This window comes from Rhea americana, unplaced genomic scaffold (genome assembly GCF_003343005.1).
Source record: "Rhea americana isolate MKP2758 unplaced genomic scaffold, rheAme1 scaffold_15, whole genome shotgun sequence".
Lineage (NCBI taxonomy): Eukaryota > Metazoa > Chordata > Aves > Rheiformes > Rheidae > Rhea > Rhea americana.
Window position 1 is genome coordinate 3,606,787 of NW_028185594.1, and position 18,294 is coordinate 3,625,080.

At 37.0% G+C, this 18,294-nt stretch overlaps 1 protein-coding gene across 1 annotated transcript in view; it reads left to right on the plus strand.

Moving 5' to 3' along the window:
- The window catches only part of PARD3B (par-3 family cell polarity regulator beta), a gene marked incomplete at its 5' end in the record, with an annotated part of 417,421 nt that overhangs the window by 192,289 nt on the left and 206,838 nt on the right, over positions 1-18,294 (plus strand). The window contains 4 exons of the mRNA XM_085299549.1: positions 2,244-2,369; positions 6,491-6,849; positions 9,858-9,997; positions 10,735-10,863. Coding sequence (XP_085155675.1) covers positions 2,244-2,369; positions 6,491-6,849; positions 9,858-9,997; positions 10,735-10,863 — 754 coding nt within the window. The remainder of the gene's footprint in view (positions 1-2,243; positions 2,370-6,490; positions 6,850-9,857; positions 9,998-10,734; positions 10,864-18,294) is intronic.

The following is an 18,294-nucleotide window of genomic DNA, read 5'->3' on the forward strand; positions in this document are numbered from 1 at the left end:
AAATCAATAATTTTTATCAGTGTAATATGTTGCTGTATTGAAGTCTCGCTGCATTGTGTGGACCTTTTATAGATCTCCAAGAAACAGTGGAGCTCTTTGATCTACTTCGTGTGCATGATAATATATCCTTATTTACAAATGCTTTTGGGAATGTCTCAGTGCAAGCTTTTTTTTTTTTCTTTTTGACAAACCACTTGTTTAGGCAGTTGTCTTGAAATTTTAATGACCTTTGGCAGAACCATACTGATTCTGTTGTAAAAGTACCAATGTGACTTAAATCACTTGTCCCTSTTACTTAATCAAGCCTGAGACTAGTGTATAAACTTAAACTCATCAAACCGTGAGAAAGTACAGAAGAGTCTCTTTTATTTCTGTTAACAATACGGTACAATTTATGGGAGCACACTGGTCATGACTAGCTGATCTGGTATTTCAGCTGTAAACTGTTGTCTTCTAATAAGGTAATGCTGGCTTTAAAGCAGACCTCATGTTGCTGTAGAGCAAAATTTTTTCCAGAGGTAGTTAAAACATCTTTCTAATTTACAGAACCTTAGTTTGTATATAAACTATAAAACTAATTAAAATAATTTCTTCCCTTTCTTTTGCAGCCAGACATTATTAAGACAGGAAATTAAATTTTAAAAGTGCATGAAAATAATGCTAAAATTGAGACGATATAAAATAAAAGTAATAGAGTGATGAGTTTAAACAGCCACAGTATACTTAACTCAAGCCACTTGTTCAGATACCACAGTACACATAAGGAATTTCAGACCAGTGGACAGTTCTATAGCATTATATGGATGTAGCTTCTGGGCACAATGGGATTAGTGAGGATTATAGCAACTGACTTAAAAGTAGATAAATTAAAGAAATTACAAATTATTAGCTTATATCTTCACTTAATTATATTTAATTAGGTCTTAGTATTTAGTTTTTTGGTTGCAGCTAGTTGGATGTTTCTATCATCAGTATGGCCAGGACTTCTCACCACCACTGTGCTTCTGTTTAGCAAAAGGTAACACAGGTTGCAAGCGAATCGTCACTGATGGATTTTTTTAATTTGGTGAGATGTTTTGAAAAAGTAGTATTCAGTAGGAATCAAGTTCTCATTTGAATTACATTACTTCAGACAGAAACATGAATTTTTAAATMTTGTTCTACAATAAACTTAAAATCAGACACAGTGAATATAGTGTCATTTTAAAATAGTTAATCGGTTGCTGTGAATCTGTTGAATGAACCTGATTGTTAGGGGTAATCCTGAGTCTGAGAAGTACAAGACTTTTGTTTTGCAATTGGAGTGCTGGCAAAGTTGGAAACTGTGAATTAATATTTTATGGAGTAAAAACAATAGAAAGCGATCTCTAAAGGTCATCTGTCTTTGATACTAATGAGGTATGGAAATTTAAAGGATAAAAATGGGTTATAAAAGGTCTTCACAAACATGCAGTTGTCAGTTATTTGGGAGATTATATTGTTTTCATTGGATACATTTACATTAGACTGTAGTCTGCATTATAGAGATACCCAAGGTAGGTCAGAAATAGCCGAACAGTTTCAGCAGAGTTAGCTATACTGGACTCCTGCACTACCCTTGCTTGTTTGCTTAATGCATTATCCAAAGTGTCTACCTGTGCCTCAGTTTGCAATTTGCATGTAACTTGGTTTAAAAGAAGGAGGAGGGAAAAAAAAGCTTAGATTTTTGATGTTCTGCTGCTGTTCTACAACATAGGTAAGGTAGTATTGCTCTCCTTTATGAAGACTTGGGGCTTTAGGAACTGAAAGATTTCAGAGACTTTTCAAAGCTTGTAAAAACTTTTTTTAAAATCTTACTGTAATGCTATTTTATTTTATTATAGTCTAGTTAGAACTTTAACTTTGGAACAATTTTATTTTTCAGTGGAAGACATGCTGCATAAACTACAATTTAAATATTGACTAGATGGGGGATCTCTATGTTTTCTTCCATTTCTCGAATGTGACCTAAAGGACTAATGCTTCCTGCAGTTCCAGCAAGTAATATAGTCTTAGTGTCCAGCAATTCATCTTGGTGTTTCTTTGCATCCCCAGCCTGTAAATGAAAGAGTTGGAAATCCTTCTTTTAGATTAAGCATCTCATAATGTTCTGCTTATAGTTTGTCTGCTCTCTTATACAGTAGAGATTTATGTATGTTTTTGGCTGGTACAAGTGCATACCAACAGAACAAGGAGTCAAAAAAAAWTTTTTTTTTTCATTTTAGGATGCTGGGACTCTTTATTCGTGGTATTGAGGAGAACAGCAGATCTAGACGTGATGGAATTTTCCATGAAAATGAATGCATTGTGAAAATTAACCACATGGACCTTATAGATAAAACTTTTGCACAGTGAGTGCTATGTTATTGTTTTATTGATACTGTTAACTAGCAGAATTTTATACAGTGCTTTATTGATTACATGAGGTGATTAATATTTATTTAAAGTAAAATTCATGCAAAATAGATATTTGTCAGAAACTTCGGAACTTTCTTTCTGAAACATCCAAGTGCAGTGATATTTGAGGGGCAGACTCTTCCTGTAGTCTTTGTAGTGRACCTTTTTGGCTTTTAATTTAACAAACATGAAGTTTTTAAGTTATCTTCACTTTTTAATTTTTCTCAGACTTTTCCATATATTCTTCCTGATTTGTTCCCCTTAAGATATTCAAAACGAACCAACTTAGGGACATATTTTTTGGTTGTTGCGGATGGTTTTAACAAAACTAGATTTTTTTTTTTTGTATTGTAGCTTTTACAGCATTTAATTTTTTAGGAATACTAGTACTGTCAATCTGTGATTAGTTGACCTGAATAATAATTTTTATTAGAAATCTGTAGACATTTATCTGTCTCAAAGTACTTTAAGTTACAGGTTACTTTGGCTGTGAATTGATGTGACACTGGCTGTAGTAATTAAATAGTAATTTGTTTTTACTGTTAATCCATATGTTTAGGCTGAGCGATTATTCATTATATATATATATATATATAAAAAAAAAAGAAATCTCAAGGGAGCTGAAGTTTGATTTTCTAAACAATAAGCCAAATGTTCAAGGTTTCTAGACTAAAATCAAATACAGAATTTCATTGTTAGGGATACATATTTACAAAAGGGGTTTTGGTAAAAACCACTGTAATTCTGTGGTAGGTATTACCTGGTTCCTGTGGCTGTGTTTTTGCCTCCTGATGCATTATCTAGTTACTGCTTTCTGAATACACGGTGTTAAATATATTCTGATACGTGCTAGTACCTAACTTCTGGCACTTATCATACTTGTCCACTAGTGGAAAATTCCTATATGAGATACGAGCTTTAATAAAAGAGAATGTTTTTCTGGGATTTTCTGCCTCTTCATGCTATGCAGAGGGAAAAATGTTGTTCTGGGATTTCCATCTGTTTCATTCTACCAAATGTTCACAGAGGATACTAGGGGAACAGTCATCCACTGAACCTGTTCTCTGAGATCTGCTGTCACTCAAGCRCTGTCAGATCACTAATGTAGTTAATCATAGGGCTAGGAAAAATTTATTTCCATCAAAATGCCTAAACATGAGCACAAGTAAAAGCTTATGTTTTGCCTCTTACCTACGGACCATAGATGTGTGTGTGAAACCCTGCTTAAGGAGTCTGCAGAATGTGGTCAAGGAAAGCAAACTGTTTGTCAATAGATGCTAAATCTGTGCAAAGGTCTTTGCATCCCATGGAAGAAGTCCAGAAGTCAGAGATTTTATAACTGTTATAAATTCATATTCAAGTCCCTTTGAAGTTGATGAGATTTAAGAATATGTCTAAAATTAATCGTGTAGTTGAGAAATTTAAGCATTTTTAACTGCTGAATCAGGGTCTTTGGGTCTCAGAACAAAATGCTGAAAATTACATTAAAAATCTCCTGTGGTGTGTTACATGGCCCTTCAGGAAATTATTTATAGGAGAAACAATTTTGATGAGGAAAATGAATAGATTTAAAATGTAAAATGAAAAATTAGCAGAGTTAAAACAATACTTCAGCCTTCTGTATTTGTACAGGCACATTTATAACCAAGTCGTACGTAATATATATAGGTATGGTKTTATGTAGGTCAGAATACAAGTGTGGAGTATTCATTGCATTATGAATCTAGAGATAACACAGCAGTGTTATTAAACAGCTATAAGCCATGGTAACTGATACAATAGTGTTGCGTCTTGAATAGAAGAAGTTGATAGTTTTGTACAAGTATACAGAAAATGCAGATTGAAGCTGCAGGRATTAGCTGAGGACTGTAACTGAGTGATATGAGATTGTGAGAGTTAACTTTCTATGCTTTTATATAGAAATAATATTAAAATGTTGGCTGCCTCACCTGTGCTGTTCTRTAATAAAGATATATCCTTCTCAAATTTTGCCTGTATTAAAACCTCCTTCTTCAAAATTGTATGTGCCTTTTTGTAAACAAATTTGCTGTATGTTTTGTGTTCTCTTCAGAATGTAAGGATATTTCCAGAGGCATAAGGCTGTGGGGTAAATGCAGAGTGAAAGGCTTGAGCACGTTCTTTTCTCTAAGGTTACTTGATTCTGGGGGACTTGGGAATTTTGCAATAATCTTTCCTGTTCTGCGTCACTTCCCCTGGAAAGTGAGAGATGTAGGACACTCTCTACTTTGTCTGATTTTGTCAGAGCTTATGGGGAGCTGGAGGGGATATTTACAAAGACAGACTTTATTTCARAGAAGCTAATCCTTAGACAATCCTTCTGGCATCAGGAGAGCAAAAGAGAGAAGTGATTAGAAGGTGATTCGAAGCAGAAGCCCATCATAGTTTGTCTAAGTCACCTTCTGGAGATGCCTTAYGTTGTATTAACAAGTGGTGTGGTGCAATGGCGGCGGGCCTGAAGAGAAAAAATATGTGCAATGGGGACTTGAACATCTATAGTATATGTGTTTTGTGGATTGGGGGGATATTTTGGACCTATTCTAATCGGGTCCGTGGGCTTTTAGGTTGTTGCTCTGAATTGCCTCCCCTGAATAACCTCTTGCATCATGTCTCCTCCCTGACCGTAGAGCACGGCTGGAGGAAGTAGCTTTCCAGGCTGCGGCTAACCTTAGTGGGATCCCTTTTTAGTTTTTCTCTGGCATGAGAGAACTGTAGTACCTGGCAGAGGTTGGTTACTGAGGCTCAGGAATGCTAGCGGGTGTGAGGAGATAGTGTCCCCATGACTGTAGACACAGAAATAGTCATCAGGGTCTCCCTTGAGAGGAAAGCGCGCGTGTGTGTGTTAATACTGAGTTGACAGTCCCTCATAACCTTTGTAAAAGCTGTTTTAACAGTTAGCAGAGACTGTTGCATACAGTGTCTTTCCGTTGTAGTTTGTTTCAGTGAGGCTTTTGGGTGCTGCTCCTGATGATTGCTGCCTCTGCAGCTGTAAAAGCAGCAGCCTACTTTCCGTATTCCTATGTTTATAATTTATAAATTGGGGCTATTGGTCTGCTTTTTCATTTACTGTTAATCTATTCAATTGCATTCTGTTGTGTTGCAGAGTTTTTAGCACCTCTTTTAATTGAGTCCCTTACTTCTTTACAGTATGCGTTTGGGGGGCTCAAGAAATGTAAATATCTCCATCCATTACTTTTTCCCTTTGAAGTGCAGCCAGTTCTTTTGCCCCTGAAGACTGCATTTAGGCTTTCCCACAGGATGACTTGTGTTATTCCCACTATTTTCTGTTTGAAGGCGATCTTARTTTTCTCTTTTATGTATTTAAAATATTCATCTTCTGAAACTGAGTTATGCCTTGTAGCATATGGCCAAGCGGCTACTTGCAAGGATGAGGATGAGGGGGGAGAGGGAGAGAGAGAGAAACCTAGATGAGATTTTATACCCTTACACTGTGTGCATGCAGTGGTTTTATGATCAGGATAAGGTCCTTTCTGGAAAACCTTCATATATGTGAGTGTGTGTAACCCACGACTCCTGCAAACGCACTGGAACAGTGCTGTTACAATTCTCCAGCACTCTGACCCTTCAGAGTGGTGCTGGGACAAACACCTTCCCCCAACACTCTCCCCGCTGCCATCGCCCTCCAGGTTGGCGGCGGAGTTCCTCTGGCCGTGCCGGATAGCGCAGATAGTGGCACCTTCTGCATCGCCATGTTTCTTCTGGAGATGTCCGAGATGTCCGGAGAGATTTTTGCCATTAGAATCTTCCTTTTCTTGGCGGCCCTATATGAAGAATTATCTTCATTTGTTTATTCTGGTTGAAGTGTTTTCATAGCAGCCTGGGGATTGTGCTGGATCCTGTTTGACTTGAAATGTAAGGAAATGCTGTAGTACAGAAATCTTATTTCATGCTTGCTTTTTAGAAAAGAGACCCTGTAGATAGGAAGGTAATGTTATTCCTTCATATTTAAGATAGATTTTTGTCTTACTCTTTGTAAACAACTTTAAACTTTGCCCAAATTTTCTGTTATGTGAATTTTCATAACTTTCTTTTAAAGGGCTCAGGACATCTTTCGTCAGGCAATGAAATTTCAAAGTGTCATCTTGGAAGTTCTTCCTCCTTATAATCGGGATCAATATGAAAAGTCTGTTATTGCGCCCCTTTGTTTTCTGGATAACGAAGAAGGAGTTCCAAAAACAAAGATTCCACCTCCTGTTCATCCAAAACCTACCCTGAAGACAATTAATCCTTCTGGAACAAGCAGTTTGGAAGCAGGTGTTCAGGCATCGCTGCAGCAGACTAAGAGCCCCAACCTCCCACGACTGGGTAGAAAGTCATCTTCACCCTCACTATCTCCTCTGATGGGCTTTGGCAATAAAAAAAATTCGAAGAAAATAAAGATAGACCTGAAAAAAGGTAAGTCTTTGGAGATGATGAGATAATTGAGTCTGTGTCAGGCTCTCTTTATTGATACCTTAACTTTTAACTGATCTAGTGATATTAAGAGTACAAGCAAGTTAGTTCGCTGGTATTKTTGGTGTAAAGTAAAATTTTTGTAATACATTTTGGAGTTTTTTCTGCTCTATCTATATCTGAAGAAGATATCATAGACAGGAGAAGGTAAAGAAAACTTAGCATTAGTATAAAATCATTGTACCTTTTGATAGCAAAAAATTACCAGAACAGAAATGGGGGAGGGGGGTGTCTTTATAACTACAGAAGTCTTAATAGCATTGTAATCCAAAAGAAGAAGAGATACAAGAATGTTAGTAACTTCTGAGAAAGGACCAAGGAACACGGTCCAAAACTGATGAAGCAGAGCCAGCAGCTGGTATATAATGCTGAAATATGCCAAAATGCAGAGCAGTCCCCTGGATCCATAGGGTGCTGGAGAAACAGCTTTGCTCTGATTTACAGACTCCTAATAGTCAAGGTAACAGAAGTGCCATAGCGATCCCGTTATCTGACCTGCTGCATGACACAGGCCATAGTACCTCCCCAAACTCATTCCAGCTTCACATTCAGCAGCTGAATGAGAGCATGCTTTTCAAAAACTTAGAGAATTCCCATTAGAGGACAAAAAAATATTCAAAGATGAAGAAACCACCCAGATCATGGGTGAATTGCACGGAGGGTTAATAGTCATTAATTTTGGACTTGTTTGTGTTTCAAGTTTGTCCATACTCAGTTTTCAGCATTGCAGTCTGGTTGTGCTTTCATCTGYCAGAGTGAAAAGCCCTTTATTATCAATTTCTTTTCCACGTGGAGGTAGTTAAAATTTCCATTAATCTAACCTTTGGCATGATCTGTGGCTGGCATACAGCAAGCCTTTTGCCCTAGAATAGGTATCCCAATCCTTTAATCCTTCTTGCCAGTACTTTCTGAATTCTTTCGAATTTGCCGGTGCCGTATGGAATAGTGGGCATCAAACCTGGCTGTGGTATTTCAGTAGCGGTTAGGTGGTGCCAAACAGAGAAGTATTAACCTCCTGCTTTTTGTAGACATCCTACCTATGCTCCCCAGAACAGCTTTTGTCCTCATAATTGTTGTGCTGCAGTAACAGTAAGCACTTGGGTTTAGCTGACTGTCTGCTGTAGCTCCCCAGCCCCCAAGCATACACATTAAAGCTTTCCCTGCCCCTTCTTGGTCATATTGAGCTGTTTGATCATTGTTGCCTTCTTGTGACCTCTTTTACATGTTTATTATTTATCTCTCTTTACTAGCTGGGATATTCCCTGTTTATTATTTATCTATCTTTTCCTTGGTATCACCTTCAAACTTTTAGTAATGGCCTTTTTCTAAAGTGAACTGAGTAAGTAAAACACTGACCAGCATAGGGCCATGAGCACTGACACACCATTAGCGTTCTTCCAGCCCTCTAGGATTTCCTCTGCTCCAAAAGTTAAAGGAATGTTAACAATGATGTTCTCAAAGGTTGGCTTTCCTGTAAACTCTGGAAGTGTGTTATCTGGACCTACTGATTTTAAAACATCTTAATTCCTGAATATGTGGAAGGTATTTCATTAACAACATGTGATAAGAATGTAGATGTCTGGCTTTTTCACGAATACAGAATAAAAGTTTAAACTAAGTCTGTTGCTACTGTTTCTTTCTTTTTTCTTTTTTTTTTTTTTTTAATTCATATCTACTAATTGACCAGTACTTTTGTGACATATGTTTGTATATACTCCCCTCTATTTTATGTTGTCCCGGAGGTTGACCACAGATTTACCTGTGTCCTTCCCCTTTTTATTTTCTGCAATCCTTTTCTTTACATCTGTATTGATTTAGCTATCAGCATCCCCCTTTTAATGTGCGTATTTTTAACTGCTGCTCCATGCAGATGTCTGTCTTTGTATGGAACAGCAGGTTTATGCACATCTAGTAATGTGCTTAAGCAGATCCCAATTAGCATTTATATTTTCTGTTTAGTTTCTCTCTCTGATTTGGCTAAGAGCTAAATTTGATGTTAAAAGTGGCCCTTTTTAAAAATGTCAAACTTTATTCTTTTAACACATAATGAGTGTAATCAAGCTGTCATTTCTTAATTTTTGTTATTTCTTAACTTAAATCACTCATTTTTACTTCTGAACTCTTAAGCTTTGTGTTAACATAAAACCTACTTAAGAGTTTTCCCATGTTAGATGTAATGCTTTTGATTTTGAAGTTTTAGAAATGATAGGAACGTGATTCTGATGTGGTGAGATCTCCAGAAACTACCACATGAGTAGCAATCAAAGTGCTCAATATACAATGAGATTTTTATGGACCCTGCTATTCTTGGGTGATTTTGGTAGTTTATAATCTGTACCAGGTAATATTGATTTTACTATCTAATACTTTATTGGTTAAAATATCTACCTATTAACATTTAAAGTTGTTTATTTTCAAGCTACAAATTACTTCATTAATAGCAGCTTTGAACTATCACTTGTCCTTTCTTAAAGCATGTATATAGTCAGCAATTTTGGCATTCAAATTGTGATATTTGTCCACTTTTCGCCAAGTTTCATTTAACCAGCAAAATTATATTTATGCTCATAACTAAGCAATTCTGATTACTTGGCTCTACTATTGAGGTTAATGTGAAGGCAAATTCTAAAACCACTTAAAGAAAAGGTATCATCTTTGATACAGAACAAATTGGAACTCCTGTTTTAATGCAAGTTACCCAAAAGCATTTCCTTTTGTAGCTCTTTTAAGAGGGTTTGAACATGTGTGTTCTGACATTGATACAATTCTTCTCTAGGCCGTGTAGAAAATATGCTCGTGTGTATAGCTTTTTGTTTACTTTCTGTTTATAAGAGCTAACTTGAATGAGTGTTTGTGATATGTATGTTATTGACATTGATTACTTAATTATTTTAATGACCATCATTTGTTTGTTGAAATTTATGTTGGGATTTCTCTATCTGATTTTCTAGGTCCAGAAGGACTTGGTTTCACTGTGGTTACCAGAGACTCGTCAGTACATGGGCCTGGTCCTATTTTTGTGAAGAATATTTTACCAAAAGGTGCAGCAGTAAAGGATGGTCGTTTACAGTCGGGAGATAGAATCCTGGAGGTTAGAATAAGTACCCATTTTATTTGCATTGCTGAGTATCAATTGCTGGGTTTTACATGGATATTTTATTTCCTATACCTACTTGTAATGTATGTGATGAAAATTACTGACCTTAGTAAAAAGGCACATGGCTTGCTTACTCTTTGTCAATAAGTGTGTTGCACCACAATTTGGAAAAAGATGAGCTGTTTCAGAAGGGTCTGTGGGCTGTTTGAACAAGGGAGATCTGATAGTATTTTGGTTCTTAAAGCAGATAAATACATCAGCTTAGAAAGAAAGAAAGTTTTGCCTTGGCAGCCATATCCTAAAAAATCTGTGGTTCGTATTCAGGGGTTTTAAGTACTCATTTTAAGACAGTTTTATTCAAAATGATTTATTTAAAATTTTCAGATCTCTTGCGACTTACAATCTCATTATCTAATGGGTTACTTCTACTTAGTAACCTCAAAAAAATACTTAGGTCTTGTTTTAGTACTTTTCATCTTCAAAGTGCTTTGCAAACTAATTAAGCTTCACAAACCCCCTGCAAGGTGGGTAAGTACTACAAACCTGCTTTAACAGATGGTGAAAACAAGCAAAAAAAGGTTAAGTGATTTGTGCAGGGCCAGAGGGGGAGCAGTGAGGGAACTGTTGCTAATGCTTCTTTGCTCTCAGTCACTGACTGACACTTGTCCTGGGTGAGGGGAAAATGATAAAAAAGAGACATGTTTAAAGTCTTATGTTCTTTTGTGTGTCAGGTGAATGGACGGGACATCACTGGCAGGACCCAGGAGGAGCTCGTAGCTATGCTGAGGAGCACAAAGCAAGGCGAAATAGTGTCTCTGATTGTGGCTCGCCAGGAGGACGCCTTTCTACCTCGAGAGCTGGTAAACTTAGAATTATTTCAATTTTACTCTCCAAGAAGTATAGCATGTTTTAAAATTGGCCCAAGAAATAGAAGTGAACTGTTGTTGGCTGGGAAAGTCGATGAAGGATAACTGTATAAGACTCGAGCTTGAAAAGTATTTACATTTGGTTTTAACTGCTTTAGATACAATTCCATGAAATTTGATTTTCATCCTAGAAGGGACATCAAAAGCATAACTCACAGGGAAATGTTGTAAACGAAGTTTTTAACTGTGAGGTCAAGCATGACTGAAAGTAGATTCTCTTTCAAAAAAGCAACAGCCTTTAAACCTAGAAGTTTGAAGTGTTTCTAATGAGTCCGGTTGCTTATCAGTAACTAATGACGGTGGCTGCCCCCTGGGTGATGCATCTTCTAAGCCTGGGAAGCCAAACTGCGTGAGTGCTGAGGGTTAGAAATCCATTATATTCCTCACAAATTTTGGAAGCAGGCTTTTCCTTGGCTCCTATTATTTGACTTAATAGAAAAAAAAACAGAACAAAATTAAATATACAAGAGCATATCTAAAGTGCTCAATTTTCACTTTTTTATGTTAGGATGAAATTGTGTTCTTTTTGTCACATAGCACTTTCACATTAATGTAGCCTTCCTATCTGATGCGTACTTGTTTCTCCTCAAAGAAGGTCATCTCTTTAGTCGCCTGTTCCTTATCTTGATTGATGGGTATACTTGACCTTTCATTTAGAAGTTCTCAGGATAAAGGAAGGACAGCATTTCCTGCTTTTGTCTCACTTTATCTCTTTTCAAGAGCACAAACCACTTTTTTATTTTTTTCTTAAGAAGATGTCTTCTCCCTTTTTGCTTTTCCTTTTGCTTTAAACTGTTAGCATGGTCTTCTACAACAATTCACCAGTATGTTTTCTCACAAAACATTGCTAACAGTTTTCCATTTGTTTTCTTTTTACCCCTTGGACCTTGCTGAGGTGCGGGTGCCCGCTGCCTGCAGGAGGATCGGAAGCAGGAGTGTAGGTTAGGTTAGCTTCTCTCACGTGACCCTTTTCTCTTGTGCAGCTGGTGGCCACTTTTTCCTGTGCATCCGTTCCTGACATAGAGTGCATGTGAAGTGCCTGAACAAAGCTATATTTGTTTTTGTTTGCCTTTCTGATTGAGCAATTTTTAAGGAGGATAAAGAATAGCAGAATAATTCCAGCCGTGTCCCAAGTTAATTCGGTGTTCCTTGTCGGTAGTTCCCAAAGCAGCTAGGTTGTAATGCTAAGTTTAGAAAGCACTTGAGCTGTGTAGCCAGTGTCTGGCTGCATGTGGGGGAGTTTGAGACTGAAGTACTAAATTGTCTTTTTAGTATCTCTTTTTCTCTACCAGCTCTCCTAAGTAAAAGTTTATGTTTGATAAGGCTGCTCATCAATTTTTTTTTCCTTACGATGTGTTAAGTTATAAAATACATTGCTTGGGAAGTGTGGGAGTTTAAGTGTATATTCTTCTTTTCTCTCTTTTTACCTCAGTATTATTCTTTACCATCTCATTCTAAATTATTTTATAAATCATGGTAATAGTGGGTGGGAATAACAGGCTGTAGAAATGTAAAAGCTATTTATAATTTTTACATACCACGCTAGCCTGCTATTAAATTCTAGCCCCTACAGCAAGGATTAACTACCTTTCAAAAGGTGAGTTACTTTTGACTGGCATGATTGAGATCCTGAAGGTAGCCACATTTATCCTGCTGGCTTGACCTTCACTTAAATTGCTTTTTCCATAAAAGAACAACACACTGCTGGTGGCCCTCACAGTATTAATGATGATATGTGAATTCTAATACTGCTCTGTATTTCTTATTAGCCCAGTCAAGTACCATATAATACAAATGTGAGTTGCTCAAGTACAGTAGATAATTTTATGGAACTAATCTTCCAACAACATATGTTTGATAGCTCACTGCAAAAATGTGGGTTACTATAGTACTAAGGTGCCAGATATTGATATTAACCTGATGCTTGATAGAAATCATGAGACATCTGAAAATAGGCTCAACAGAGAGTTAAAAAAAATAGATTTAACTTTTCTGTTTATTTTAAGCTTTATCCATAATATTGCATTACACTAATCCTCTACTACCTCAAAAGTTACAGTGCTGTTTTGAACAAAGGGGAGAAAAAGCCAATGCTTCGAATGTTTGCTTTTGGAAAGAAAGGCAGTGGATAATCCAGTAGTTTTCAAGGAYAGCTGTAACTGCATATTCAGACTATGTAAGCTGCATACAGAGTTTACCTAAAACATTTAGGGGGCCGGGGGGGGGGGCGTTCTTAATGTCTGGAAATAGTAGAGTAATTGCCTGGTATCAGACTTGTTCTTCATTAGAGCGGTTCTCCAGGGACTTAAATGTAATCTAAGAAGATATTTTCCATAGCCGTCCCTATTACCTGTGATATGGAAAAGGGGAAGGCTGCTTGGTAAATGAGCACGCTCTCCACAGCTTCCTGTGTCGAAGAGGCTGCTGGAATCTAGACCCCTAAGAGATGATGCACAAAATCATTTTCAAGCTTGTTACTCAACTTGAACTTGATTCCTGTATTGATTTTTAGGAAAAATGTGATAGCTGCATGGGCATAAAGCAAACAAAATAAAGTAATGGAGGTGGCATTTTGTTGTGTGGATCTATAATAATATAGTTTGACTCCCCCTCGTTACAAAGCTGCTATTCGGAGAAAGCTTGGTCTCGGGAACATTTTCTCTTCAGTAAGCTAGACGGAAGCGGAGGTTGTTACTGTGGTATATGCTGATGAATTGCAAGCAAGTAGAAAAATATATTCAGAGCAGCAAACCTTTACCACCAGCCAAGAGAGAGATGTGATATGAGTGAAGATGAATCAGTGTTTCAAAAGGGCATTATTAAATTATAGTGATTTGGGGCTTCAGTTGTGCTAGCCCTAGCAACATCTGAGAGTCATACAGTTACATTGTTTGCACATAATGAGGGAATGAAATAGGAAGTCCAATCTCTCTACTGTTGTAAGAATAAGAGAATCTAATGAGATTTTTTTTTTTTTTTTATTGAAGCAGATCAGTGAAGTAGAATTTGGACCAACCACAGGCTCTCCTCCTTATTATCCAGTTAGCCAAATGTTACTAGTAATTCGTGCCAGCTGTTAACAATGTAACAGCTGAGTAAGGCCCTGGTTCCAAAACTCAAGGGAAGATCTTGATTCACTTAATTACCACTGTCTACAGACTGGTTTGTGATTAGTGCATTCTGTAAGGTGCATTTGGGTTTTAAACTGTTTAGCAATGATAGATCTAGAGGATGTTTAAGATTACAGAGAGCAACTGGCTCCACWGAACAGGTTTGGATTTTCCAGCTATTACCAAAGTAAATGGAATATCCATCACACTGTGATGACTGTTCTGTTCTATCTTGAGAACATAGTGTTTTGATCATGTGTGTTTGTTGCATCTTGTCTTTTCTCGGGGAAAAACATGTGATTTGAAGGTGACATTTCTTTTAATAATAATAAAGAGATCACTTCTTTCCCCTCCTCTTCCTGCATCCTCCAACTGGTAAGAGCAAAGCTACTGGAATGAGAGCTAGCTGTGGTGCGACCCATTCCATGCTGTGGCCCTGTTCTTTTCAGGATATTCTTGTACTTTTAATGAGCACTCAGGCTAGTGGATATTATGTAAATAGGCAGAGAAGTGTCCTTCTACAGCACCTGCAAGAAATAATAAAGCGCTGAAAAGATTAAGGTGCATCTTTTTTAAGTTAGAATTTACAAGTCTACAAGCTTACAAGTAAGTTTTGCATGTACTTTATATGTTGTTTTAAAGATAGCGTTTTTACTTATCAGTTTCAGTTATTATAGTTATTTCTGTGGTTTCCTGACACATTCTCTGCTCAGTGATGAATGAAGGAAAAGAGGGACCAAAGTAGCATTTTTACAAGAAAGGCTAAAAGAACAACAATGTATATAATGTAGCTGTTGATCTTTAATTCCCAGATTCTCTTTTACACGTGTACTACACAAAATGGAAGGAAGCATGATGGGAGACAAGTTCAATTAAGCATTTTTTCTGYTCACTATGTGATTAACTTTCATGTTTCTGTCTTTCCCTAATTAATTCTTTCCACTGCCTTGAACTCTGTGCCTGAAGGAGAACTTGTTTGCCTGAAGTGTTGTCCTTTTTGTTTTTAGTATTCAAAGCTTATGTTCTATTGCTTCCTCTTAATTTTGTCTCATCTTTTTATCTGAAGAAATAACCTACAAAAACAGTTCATCTATTAAGGTGGTGATTCTAATGCCCAGTTAACCCAAAATGGACAAGTGACTTCAGTCATAAAATAATCCCAGCAAGTACCAATTCTCTCTTGCACTCTCTCTATCCAAAGGGGAAAAAAGTCTCATAGAAAAATAGGTCAGTATACATAGACTGGATTTTAATAACATACATGAGCTCCAGTTCTTGACTTGTTSTATATGATAAAGAGAAAGAAATAATGAGCACACATGGCACCTTTCGTCTTGAATTACTTTGCAAACAATGTAGTTACAAAACCTGTCCCTGCCTGCACCCAAGAATTTTTTGAGAGAAAGTGTCTAGTTTGGGGGTTGTGGATTTTCTTTATCTGGAATAGTGGAGAAAGCAGTGSTGGTTGTGTCTATGCAAATGTATCTTCTTAGTGTGGAAGCATTGTGCAGTGCAGCACCTCAAAGGTTTTCAGCCTTCATTGATTATGTAGTTATTTCAGATCATGGTTACTTAAGTTTAGTGTAGCCTAGTGTACCGACAACTATGCACTGGGGCACTGTTAATTAGTTGCCTTGCTGCTTGTCTGAGACAATAAGAGGTTTCTCCTTAGAAGAAATCACAGCATGAGGAACCTGACTTTCTTTCCTGTCRCTGTGGACAGAAGGTGTGGCAAAAAGTACCATACCATTTTATTGTTTCCAACCGTTTCAATGTGGAATAAATTGCTTGAGTAATTCAAGTATTTTAAACATGTTTTCTCACCTAGATCTACCATTTTGCAGTAGCAAAGTGAGCCCTCACTGTTAGGTACCAATATAACTACCAACTCAGCAAACAAGTTTGTTGTGCCAAGAAACAAACATTAGCTATGAGCTAATGAGCATCAGTCTTGAGGGCTGCAAAAACTGTACTCCAGCTGGCGTTGCRTTCTCTCTCAAGGCCTTATAAGTGTTATAATCCAGCAGTGATTTGGCTTTGAGATTCTGGTCTTCTATTTTCCAACAAATATGAGGGGCCTMACAAGAATGTTCCCAAACCTATGAATGATAGCACTCATTGCCTGCAAGTACCTACAGTGGTTTTCTGCCTGCCAGTAAAGAAAAATTTTGAGTGGAAACAAGTGAGGAGTGAAAAACGTGATGTTACCCATAGCATAGGATGTTGTATTTGCTTATCGAGTTATTGCCCAAAGCTCCTAATTTTTGAGGAGTCCTACCTCAGAGCATTGGGAAATGAAATCTATTTACTTGATAATATCAATTTCTCAGCCCCGGTGCTGTCAGCAATTGTTTGGCAGCACACCTTAGTCTATGAAATCAGAAAAATGTATACCTCAGATTGGAAAATTGTTTCTCAACAGAAGCAGAGCCTTCATGTGTCTTAGATCCATGTATCCACGTTTACAATATTTACTTTTCTTAAAAGTCTTTGGGTAATTCTTAAATTCCCTTGGCAGCTGTAGTACCATGTCATCTAYGTGGATCACCAGATGTATACTGTATACTATATGAAATACTTTGAAAGTCTCTGTGCCATAGAATCCATGAAAATTTTTCCTAAGTCTGACTTAATGTAAAATGCGGGCGTTTAAGGTTTGAAGTTGACGTAAAAGAATTACACACTGCCCCGTCCTTTTTTTTACCATCCTTTTAAAATAGGAACTCATAAATCAACCAAAAAGGAGTGGGATTTGTACATCACAATATTGTGAGCTGTCTGCCTGCAATATATTTCGAAATCACGCAGTAACAGCAATCCTAAATTCACCCTTGAAAATACCATGCAAAAATCTTTGTAAACAGTAAGATTTTAGGAACTAAATGATGAAGTAAATCAACTACACAAGACTTCAGCTCAGCAGGGTGCTTAAGTGCATGGCTAATGCATATTGCTGGGATGAGGATGGGTGTTTTCACCATGGGGCATACCTTACTTTAGGACATAACTTGTTAATTAGTGTCCCTTTTTTTTCTACACTTATATAACTTAAATGGTTAAGTTACTGCATTTTTAAGCACTGAGGAGCAGTACCACATTGAATTACTGCTTAGGACAAAACTCTTTCACAAGGACAAACTATTTCCTCRCATAAAACTTGCCGTGGCATTTTCAATAGGTACATGGAGCAAACTGGAGCATCTCCATTTTTGAAGTCTYCTGTGACATCAAATAGTAAGCTGAAATGCCTTGGATAAAGAGCTGAATCTAATTCTGTCAGTATTCAAAGCTATAATTCCAGGGAGTCTAGATAATTCAAAACAGAACCATTTTATCCGATATGACACAAATTCTTAGTGTGCTATGTTAATGTGAATAGCATCCAACTACAGTATAATGTATCTCCATGGGTTTGCTATTGTTTTTTTTTTTTTTTTGTCTTAACAGGGTGTGCCATTAGTGACCATATAGTTTTTATTGCAAAATGGAATATAAATGATTATTAAAAAGCCAATATGAAAGCATCTGTCAGAAGTGCTAAAGATGGATATGTTTGCAGCAATGACTTCAGTTATTTACTGGGTTATGACAAGATTACAGCAGGGCATTACCKTGGAGTATTATTTTGAAAAGCATTACTGTGTATCCATTACAAAATACAGTGTAGATTTTATGGTGATTCAATAAATGAGTTGTCAGCAAAGTATTTCTTAATTGTGTCTAAGCTCTTGGAAAGAGCATAGAGAATAGTGTAAATAAGGAGATATTTTCTTTTCAAGCTTTTCTGTCAATAATAGCTATATGCTGCTGCAATTTAAATACTATTCTTATACAGATTTTTGCAGAAAACAGTTGCAAAAGCATGCAAATGTCTTATTTCCTTCATAAGCCTTTGAAAATAAACCTCCTGGGTCCCTTGCCTTTTGCTCTCAGCTCTGAATGGCGCTCCAGGGAGTTGGCATCTCTTATCAGAAATGAGCAGCTAGACAAGGGGCAGCCAGCATATTGAGAGACCRTAATAGTACGTTGGTCAAGGGCATAAGACAGGTACTGAAAGGTCTCTTGTTGTGTTAAACAAATGCTGTTTCCTTCCTGGCTTAAGTGGGAGCTAAATTTTTTGTAAGCTTTTCTTTTGGCAAAAGAACAATAGGGATAAATAAGGCGACCTTTCCAGGGAGAGATATGCATTAGATTATCATAAATCCACAGATAAAAAGCGCAGTGGTCAATGAGAACAGGCACTGTAAGATTAAAT